At 39.6% G+C, this 10,538-nt stretch overlaps 1 protein-coding gene across 1 annotated transcript; it reads right to left on the bottom strand.

Moving 5' to 3' along the window:
* Nucleotides 1–76: 76 nt before the first annotated feature.
* lhfpl5b (LHFPL tetraspan subfamily member 5b) lies at nucleotides 77–2,679 on the bottom strand. The gene is made up of 2 exons (XM_008318217.3): nucleotides 1,885–2,679; nucleotides 77–735 (listed from the first exon to the last, which is right to left on the bottom strand). Exons 1-2 carry the CDS (start codon nucleotides 2,291–2,293, stop codon nucleotides 488–490), a joined length of 657 nt encoding a protein of 218 aa, XP_008316439.1. The 5' UTR covers nucleotides 2,294–2,679; the 3' UTR covers nucleotides 77–487.
* Nucleotides 2,680–10,538: the final 7,859 nt, after the last annotated feature.

The following is a 10,538-nucleotide window of genomic DNA, read 5'->3' as shown; positions in this document are numbered from 1 at the left end:
TGACCTTTGTTTTGTCCCAAATAAGGGGTGCCTTGGATGAACTTCATTCAGATGTAAATGTTTTGATCTTTATTGATTGTCATACTATCCATCAACATCATTTTGTGAAAATATGGCTCTACTGTCTATTTAGGACCCTATAAATATAGAGAGTAGGCAAAAGTGCCAAAAAGTAATCCAATTACGTGTTCTGAAAATGCTAAAAAAATAGGTAAAATAATAAATGTCCCTGACCTCTTGATGAATGACAATGGCTGATGAGTTAGTGATGATCAAATATGTATTTTAGCCACTGAATCAACCTGAGGTGGATCAGATGAATAATTCAGAATGTTCTTTCAAAGTTAAGCTGCTGAGTGAACTCACTGACTCTGACGCTCAGGTTCAACTGGGACGCATGAAATATGACAAGTAGGAAAACAGTAAAAGCTGAAGTCCATGAACAGAGACAGTTTAATCCCCTCCTCTGTTCTGCTCCTTCCCCACATTAACCCTGTCCTGCTCCCTCCACCTCAAAGTCATCCGGCAGCAGTTTGTCCTGTCGGTTGCCCAGAGTGAAGGACAGAAAAGCCAGAAGTAGAGCGTCCAGAATGCTAATGATGGCCAGGATGTAGGCCCAGCGCACCGTGCAGTTCCCCAGGGAGTACTTATCCGTCCTCTGACCGCACATCCTCTTCACCTCCTCTGAGTCCCAGCCGTCTGGGTAGATCATGCAGCCCATTACCATCAAGACGGCTGCAGGGAAAAGAGCCACTTAGAATTGGCAAAGGTTTCACAGTGTGTTTAATATGGTGAACATTGATGGCAGATTTGTTAAATTTTAATCATTTCATTTATTTATAGCGTTGAGGAATGATGATGCTCAAAGTGCTATTAACAAACAGTTATAAACAGAACTATTAAATACATAGATTAAAGTCTAATTAACATCTTAAAAAAATCAATTATTCTTATTTTTTAATTAATTTTTTCTTTAATTTATTTATTCTTTTTTGATAAATTGACTCATCAATTTCTCATTGATTAGTTTACTAATCAACCCAAGCAACAATAACAATTGGAGCATGTATAATAGCTACAGCGTATATTATATGTAGTTGTCCCACTATGAATAATTTACATACAAAACTGACTGGTTAAATGGTCATATATTTACAAATATATGTGTCCAGTTCCAGCTCCTTATTAATATTACCACTGAAATACTTTTGTTAAGGATCCCAGGTCTTCTTTGACCACGAGGGTCCAGTGTGTTTCCTTGTTTCCTTGTTTCCTTGGCTCAGCTATGATTCCGGTGTCAGATCAGTTAACACACGGCGACACCTGATATTGTTACATGTTACTAAAACACCTGTGGAGGTGTCGGAGTCTGGACTGAAACTGGATCTGTGATCCGCTTCAACAGTGACAAAGAACACACACACAGAACTCTCTCACTCACTCAACATATGATGAGTGAGATTCTTATCCGGAGCATATTTCCCAGAAGTCCTTTCAACAGCAGTGTAGTAATATATAGTATATTGGCAGTATAGTAATAAAGACAAATCTGTAGTTTAGTGTCTCAATGGGAATCAACCTCAGAACCTCAGACCTTAGAAGAGTTGGGATGATGATAAAGTAGAGCAGAAGAGATCGTACATGTTGGTATTTTTGTAGGTTTTCATCTTTACATGGAATGTTGTATATGTGGAGAGTCCATTGCTAGGAAAGATTTTGTTAGATTTTAGAAAGGCAAATACTCCAGAACACTAAGAGTAATTATTATTTAAACAGGAAAAATAAATGCACAAATTGCCTTCACCTCTGTAGTCCAGATTTGTCTCTTGTTTTAGAAACCTACCACATTTTCATGTCATTTCTTTTCTTTTTTTCGTTTCTCACCTGAGGCCAGTTGCATCCACGCGCAGATCTTGTAAACATTCCCCGCGTTGCAAAAGAAGAACAGACTGAAGCAGACCATGGTTCCGACGATCAGCAGCATGGATGTTCCAACGAAGAACATGGCCGTCCTGAAGGCAGGTGAGGGGATGGAGCCAAAGTCCAGAGCGCTGCCCTTACACACCAGCTCGGAGGTCAGCGCGTTCCCGATGCAGTAGTGGAACAGGCCGAAGTATCCGGCCTGCGGGGTGTTGACGCTGTCCCCGATCCAGAAAGGCTGGATGAAGACCACCACCGTGATAATGACGAAGCAGATGGTAAACACTGCCCACATGACGCCGATGGCTCTGGAGTTTCTCACGTAGTTAGTGTGGTAGATCTTGGCTGCCTCCTGAGCTGGAAGAAGGTTCATGGTTGCAGACGGAGCGGGAAGAAAAAAGAATCCTGAGTCTGATTTGTTGTTTCGAAATGTTCTCAGTTACGGCACTAAATTCACAAGAGTGTGAACAAAATGTGTTTACAGCACACACACAGGTGAGCGACTGTGACACTGACACCTCTGTGGTGTTAGTTTGAACTGACATTCAGCACCCTGGACAGCTCTCTCTCTCTCTCTCTCTCTCTCTCTCTGTCTCTCTCCACTGCTGAAGCCAACTTTTTCTGCTCTGTTTTTGTTTTAAGAATGGCTTTACTTTCACACTAAAAGTTCAAGCCCCTTAAAAACCATCGTCTCTTTTTCTAATTGATGTTTTCCTGCTTTCATGTCAACGTTTTGAACCACCTCAGCTGCTGCCCTCAGATCACTTCAACACATATTGTTTCTCTGCGTGTACACGTTGTATTTTTGTGCCAAATCCAGTTTTGGGATGACAACTATGACTCGAGGTCATCAGGAGCTGCCAGGCCGAGCGTGTCACCATCTGTGGACGTCCAGTCGCTGCTGGTAACAAGGAGCTGGAGGGCTCTGACGTGACACTGTGGAGAAACGGCATCTGAGATCTGGGCTGTTATTCTCTCACTGACCACTAGAGGTGGTCCCGAGCAGTTCAGGAGCAGGAAAGGAGGGAAATCCAATGGCTTAGAAAAAGTCAGTTCACTTCACCTAAAGAAGGGATCATATGAGGTGCTTCTTCACGAGTTAAATGATAATAAAATATCTACATACTCAACAAACTAGAGCACGTTCACACATTCTGTGTTTGTATTTTTTTTTCTAGTTTGTTGTCTGCGGTGAATTGTTTTAATGACCTGATTTAGGGAGCAGGGAAGATTAAAATAAACAAACAAACACAACAACAAACACAGCCAGCTTGTTTTGAAGTCAGAATGATGAAAAAGCCTGTAATGACTTAGTCAGGGGGGATTTAGTGAAATCCATTTGTACGGCTGCTGCATTCAGACCTGGTGTATGAATTAAACCCTAAATCCAAGGCCATCTGTTTCTGACCCAGAGCAGTGACGCTGTGTTAATGAAGAGTAATCCTGATGTCTGTCTTCACAGTAATGTGCTCGGTTTATCTCAGATAATAGCAGGAAGGCTAATAAATAACGTTAGCCCTCATTAGCATCAGACTTAGTTTATACAGAAAGGCTTTGTTTCTTATTTGGGAACTGTTCACAAAAAACATCCCACTGTTTTGATTTTAAACCAATTGCAGCAAATGAGAATGAAAAATAATCACAATTTAGGCATTTGTTTAACGAAGTTTAAAAAAAAAATTAAATATGCTCAGTTAAATATGTTCTAGATATCTAGCTTCATTAGAAGAGCAGAAATCATCTGGTTTCCTCTGAAATTAGCTTCATATGAATGAAAGTTTAAGAAAAAAAACATGGCTAGTATTATTTACAACAGGTTATAGTAAACATTGTACATTTTGAGGATTTATACTATTTGGTGTGCTATGATTAAGTGTTAATGTCCACGTATGTGTGTGTAGGTGTGTGAGCAAACAGGTCTGCTGGGGAACAAGGCCAGAAAAACGTTCAGCACTGCACTGTGATTGGCTGTCGAACCTACAACAATCCAAGATGGCTGCCAGCTGCCAGCACGGAGTAAACTTTTCCTCATTAGCTCAGGACCAGGCAGCCTGTAGCTGCTGGTTTGGATTTGAATATTTGTTTGCAGGAGTTTCTCTTTTTCCTTTCTTCTCTTTGACCGTCATGAGGGTGAGTGACCGACTAAATATCACTGTGTTTTTTATTGTGAAACTTAGTTTATTTAGTCTGTCTAAATGTTAAAGGCACAGCAGAGAAAAAAGGTTTCCTGAACTAACAGACTTGTTTCTTTGGAAAGTTAACTTCCTTGTACCTGTCTCTGGTTGAACTCTATTTTATACTTTCCTCAAAATGGTCTCTTAATTAAACTTAATTAAAAAAGACCTAAAACTATCAAAGTTAATTTGAGTATCCTTATGAGCTTCACACTCGCCCCCTACTGTAAACAGGGCTTCAAATCAGGCTTCACATCATGAATTTAATTATGCCAAGCTTTTCAAAACAAGTTAATGTATTTACTGTTTCTCAACCTCAAATTAAACACATCAGCTCAGAGCCTGCAGTGTGTGACAAAATAAATCCACATTTTCCACTCCATGCAGGGGTAAAGTGATTATTGTACATAAGAATTTTATGTTGATCTCAGAGAAACATGTTGCTCTCTCGTTAACTGCTGACACGTCTGGACACACAAGTGATGGATGATACCAGAAATTTTGATACCAATTACTTTTTAGGCACATTGATACATTGATATATTGATACATTGTGTGATTTTCTTTTTTTAACACAAACACAAAATACTGGCCCTTTAACATTTAATGTGTATTTTTCATAGCCACAGCCATGCTTTTGACTTGTTGCCTGCACGTGTCACGTTTGTTTATCAGTTCAGCGAATAATATTTTTTACTTTAGTGTTTTATGAAGGCTGTTAGGACAAACTGACTCGCAAAAAAAGAATTCACAAGCAGCAGCAGCAGGTGAGGCAGAAGTGAAGAGGTCTAACAGTAAACAACTTTTACTCTCGCTTTCTGCAAATCACTGCAAAACACCCAGGGGGAAAAAAGACGGATTTAACACAGTGGAGTCAGTGTGGAGTGCTGTGTTCATAAACAGTTCCCAGACAGGATGGTGAAAAGTTCTGGCTCTGCTGTGGCTTCACGTGGCTGGGTGTAGCAAAGATCAGGAAGTGTTTTCTTAAATAGCCTTTTCTAAAGACTGTGGTAGAAAACGTGCCTTCAATTTGACTGGAAATGGAAATATTTAGCTGTAAAACAAAGAAAAAGGAATATCTTCAACTGTGTCTTTCTTCAATTCCTTGAAGGTATATCAGAGATGTGTTCAACGAAACAGGGTCAGGTTTAGAGTAAGTGAGTAAGTTGTGACTCAGTTGAAACCAGATGTTTATAATTATATTTCATTACCTATAGATTGTGTGACATTTTGTCAGTTTAGAGCCTGATTAACTTGATACAAAAGAATGAATGACTTCTTTAAGTGCACTGAGTTAAATCTAATGGATGCTCTGTGCGGTATAGGGACTATTTGACTGACATGTTCAGACGCTTGAATAGCAGCACATTTCAAAGGGATGTGTGTGTGACCGTTCACGGTGCTGCAGCTTTTCTATCGCTTAAAGAATTAATGTGTATAAATGGATTGAGTCTCAGGCCATTAAATCTCTCTGGTTTCCTGGGTTCTTCATATATCTCTTCATAATCCAATATGAGGTGTGTGAGTAAAATGGCCTGTGGCAGTTTTAATAACCTCTGCAGTTTTATTACATTTATGGCCAACTCTCATCAAATGAGCGACATGCTTATTCCTTGATGTGATTAAGGTGCGCTGGTGGGACGGAGAGCAGAGTTCATCATAATGTGTTCTGGAGGGAGTGACAGCTGTATTCTGTCAAAGTCATGCTGCTGCTGCTGCTGCTGCTGTGGTTGACTGTAAACACTGTGCTGTTTATAGACATAAATATTATACATTTATAAATGGCCAGGATTTATCTCAGGACTGTTGTCTGAGGTATTTCAAAGAGAGAGGAGATGAACAATGCACATTTATTAAAAAAATAAATAAAAAAACGTCTCAGAAAGTCTGCAAAACAGTTTGCCTGCAAATTGGTTCCAGCAGCTGACGCTTGTTTCATGTTACACTAATTGGACTCCAACAGTACTGACTTTCAAATAAAAATAGAGTGAAGTTTCTCTGTGATCATGCGTTTATGTTGCCTCTGTGACCATGAGGGGGCAGCATGCCATTAAGTGTGTGGGTTGAGTGTATGGAGCATTGCACACAACAGGCATAAACACTGTGTTCCCCGGAACAGCCCAGATTGAGAGGGACGTTACTTCAAATCCTCGTGCAGTGGACATAAAAATCTATCTTAAATCATCCGTTTGAGATGTAAAAACATGTTTAGGGTTTCTTTTTGTGGTGTTTCTTTTTTTCTGGGTTGTAGGCATTCTCATTTCATCTTTTGATGTTAAAAAAGGATGCTGGATACACTGCATTTAACATGAATCCTTTGTGCTGTGATACCCTTTGAAGAGGCTTACTAATCCTCCAGAGCCATTCCAATAATACACAAAATGTCAAAAATGTTCAGTCATATTTATTTTTCCCACATTCAAACATTTCCATCTGGAGTCTCCCTGCTCTGCCTCCGTTTTTCTGTCCTGCTTATCGCCTCAGATCTGTGAATAATGTGCTTATTCCCTGGACTTTTTGGAAAATGCACATTTTCATTTATTTGCTGCAGCGATGCCTCACTCGTGTCTCTGTGTGAAAACAGGATATCAAGTGTTGGCCGCAGATCATCGTCCTCTGCCCCTGACAGACTGGATACCTGTTAAAATCTCCTCTCCTCTCTCTCCCCTTATGCTGACTCCAGTTCTGACTCCCTTCTCTCCCAAACACTGCAGGAGACTACAGTAGAGGTGCAGTTATGCAGCGACACGTGATGAGGAGGCAGATTTATCTCAGGGCTAAATCTCATTGTTATTCTTCGCCCTTTGGAAACTTTCCTGCGTTGATTTGCTGATGTCAGAGCCTGAGTCTCTGCACTCCAGTTGTGTAGCCTGCTCGGTGTTAGAGGACCTCGCATTGATTAAATAAATTGCATCTATAATTTTAATCATTATGTGCACTGCCCTTTGGAAATGTCACCACTAATATGTTTGTCGATTGCTTTGAACAGAACAGAGAGTGGGGCCATTTATTTTCTCTAGCATGTCCTTGTGTGGTGAAATGTGATTTAAGACTGTTACTGCAGGTGGGGACGTGGTGCTGCACACACAGGAAGCTCTGGCTGTTAATTGGACTGAGTAATTTTTTTTATTTTTTATACACCAGATCAGATTCAGCCCACACTCGGTGTTGACTTTGTTCCCCTGCAGGTTCACACGGTGGTTATAGTTAGCAACAGTGTCTCTGTTCTGTGAGGTCCCTGTGTTCTGACTGAACAAAGTCTAATGAATGGGTTTCCAGATGAGATGAGAAAACATTGGTTATTGTTCTATCAAAAAGAGAGCAGTAGAAAGAACTTGGAAAAAAAATGGAAACGAGGAGAGAAAATCTAAACAGAGGGCGGATTTCTGCCTTATTTCTGCCACTTGTTTACCTTGCACTTTTTTTAAAAATAAATTTTTTTATCTACATTTAAGACTACTGTATTTTCTGGACTTTGTCATTTTTTCCATTTTTTGGCTGGTTTTTTGACTAATACTCAGGTGCGACTTATATTAAAATGTATAATTTCCAATGTTTATTAATTATGCAGCCACTAGAGGGCACTCTAGACTCGTGTACCAGTATCTGCTACTCCTGTACCACAAAAAAACGTTTGTTATATACACACTGATAGTCACAAGTGTGCGACTTATACTCTGGAGCGACTCATAGTCCAGAAAATATGGTAGTCTGTTTATTACTCCAGGCTACTGTTTATTTATTCATATCCAGATATTAAATATAAAATATAGTTTATTTTTTATACATTTTTAAAATAAATAATTCTTTGTGCTTTAAACAATGATGAAATTATTGATTAATTATTTATGTCAGTGATTCATGATTACATTTCGCAATAATGAAATCATTTTCTGTAACCGATGGGAACACTGCTATTTACGTTTGATCTTGCCCAACACCAACCAACATCTTAGAAATATCTATATTATTTTTTCGAAGGCGAGTTTGAACTCTGTCTCTGACCGTATAAACAGTTCACCACGGTGGTTGTCTCAGACTCAGTGTGTTGACTTCTCACTGAAACAGAGACTTTTGGTGTTTTTAGTTCACACAGCCCAGATGATGCAAAATGCCAATGGTCTGTGCAACATCAGCATCATAACACGGCCCAGAGTCACTGCTGCCGCTGCAGCTTTAATTGTGTTTTGACTTTCAGTTTCACAGGTTCTATTCCCTGTTGAGAGGTCTCTCAGCGGATACCAGCACATATATATGCACCGTCACAAATCAGTGGCTGTGTGTGCATTATATGAGATAAGCAGATTCTCACCGTGTTCTCCCTCTGTCCCAAAACACCAACATTGGAGGCTGAGAGACTGTGAGTGTGAATGTTGTCTGTCACTCTGTGTCAGGAAGTGCAGATTCCATCAGCTCCAAAATCTAAAAAAAAACCCAAACACTGGAAACCTGAAAGTTGGAGTAGCTTTATTTAAAATTGTATATTTGGAATTTATTAAGATTATTATTTTGACCTGTGGTTTTATAAAATCATTGTAAAATTACTTATTAGTATATACAATTATTTACAATTAATAAGAACATCTTGAAATCCAATATTGTTTGAATGAAGCTTCTGTTATTTGGAAAAACAAATAAAAAACATTGACAGAAATGTTCTCTGTCAGGGGTTCTTAACCTTTTGACCTTGAGGCCAAATTTCTGTAGTGCAAAGTACAGAAAATCTCTAAACAGCTCAGAAAAGAACACAGAACCAAGAGCAGCTCTTTAGTTGTTTTCACCTATGTTATTATTACAAGTACAATGCAACATGAATAACATTTTAACTAGTCCACACCATTTGTGTCTATTATTGTGAGAAAGGCTAAATAAAAATAAAACCTTTACTACAAATAGGCTTCAAGGCAGACGACTCAGAGTTCCCTCCTTGAGCCCGTTGCATTGTGGGACATGATTGCTCAGTAACGGCACACTCTCAAATGAAATTTCAAGAGCCAGACACATTTCTCAGAGCACACTTGATGTTGTCACTTAATAATGAGTAGTGTTTGTGGGTCACAGCCTCCGAATCCTTCCACACGTAAGTCTTCTTCCTGAGATGGCTCTTAAGAGAAGGAGCGACCAAACAAATGTGGCCTCCACTCACTGATGAAGCAGAGCCTGATGTTCTGACATCGATTCATGTGAGACTGCTGCAGAGTGACAGGTTGAGAACGGGTGGACTCGCAGTATGTGGCATTTTTATATCTCATTTATTCTGTATGATCCCCTCCTGGGTGTTTCCTGTCTCGGCTGGACAACTGTTTACCGCAGATTTACAGTTTGCATTATCCCCACACCATGAGCTGTAAATCACTTTTGCACCACTGTGCGTCCTGCCACCCACCTTGCGTCTCTTTTGTCCATGGAAGGTGATCCATCACATAAAGCAGCAGCTTTGGCTAAATTCGTGACATCCTGAATAAGCTTCAGAGAGTTTTATTAGACGCCGCTGACCCGGAACGAGCCCTAAATGTTCGGCTTATCTGCTGCGTTTCCATTACAGGCTGGAGATGCTGCGCTGCCTCTGAGAGAGCTCTAATCTTCATCATGAAGCAGACTGTTGGTTTATAAGTTGACCTGCGGGTTACGTCTAGAAATGTTTGCTTCAAAGCTATTATGATTATGATGATTATCATTGTGATGATTATCCAGATGTCTAAATCATGATTCCAATTACAGTGTTCCCTCTCTGTATCACGGTTCTGATTTTTTTTTGGAATCCAATCTTGCGAAATGTTCATAAATCAATTTTTCTTCAGGAATTACACACTAAATCAAAACCTTCCTATATACGTCCACACAAGATTGAGAGACTATTACATTATTTCCATTTAAGCTGATCTCTAAACTACTTTTTTCTTTCAGAGCCTGTATTACAACCAAACGGTCAAAGACCAGTCAATAAATTACGTTTCTTTTTCCAATATGTTCCAATGCCTTTTGCACAAAAATATATGCACTGCAGCTAGCAGACCTTTAAAACTACTGCAGGCTGTATAAAAATGTAAAGTACTCTTTGGAATAAATTAAACAGTCAGGAGTGAGCCAAGACAAAGAAATGTAAGAACTTTTTTTGCGTGAAAGTATGAAATGTGAATATTTTTGGTGGGAGTCAGATTACTTGAGCTGAAGAAGAAATAGCAGACCATATAGATTTAAAGACGTTTGAAGTGTGGGGAAAAAAGAGCTTAGAATCGTATATAAGAGGCTCCACAGTACAGTCTGAATTTTTGTTCATTTTTTCTTATATGTTCTGCGTTAAATACAACATAAAGTTGGACAGCAGTTTAAGACTTTTGGTGTCGACTGCAGTTGCTGCAGCTGCTCTCTACCTGTGAGAGCGACTGCAGTCTCAACACCTCTGCTGCTGCTGTTGCTGCTGCTGCTGGCGGCGGAGGCGGA

This window comes from Cynoglossus semilaevis, chromosome 10 (assembly GCF_000523025.1).
Source record: "Cynoglossus semilaevis isolate Cse_v1.0 chromosome 10, Cse_v1.0, whole genome shotgun sequence".
In the NCBI taxonomy this organism is placed as follows: domain Eukaryota; kingdom Metazoa; phylum Chordata; class Actinopteri; order Pleuronectiformes; family Cynoglossidae; genus Cynoglossus; species Cynoglossus semilaevis.
Note: the sequence above shows the minus strand (reverse complement) of the source record. Positions and strands in the feature narration are given on the sequence as shown.

Coding starts and splice junctions, on each gene's coding strand:
- lhfpl5b (XM_008318217.3), bottom strand. CDS start 2,293: ATGAACCTTCTTCCAGCTCAGGAGGCAGCCAAGATCTACCACACTAAC. Junction 736..1,884: donor GTGGATGCAACTGGCCTCAG/GTGAGAAACGAA, acceptor TTTTCCCTGCAG/CCGTCTTGATGGTAATGGGC.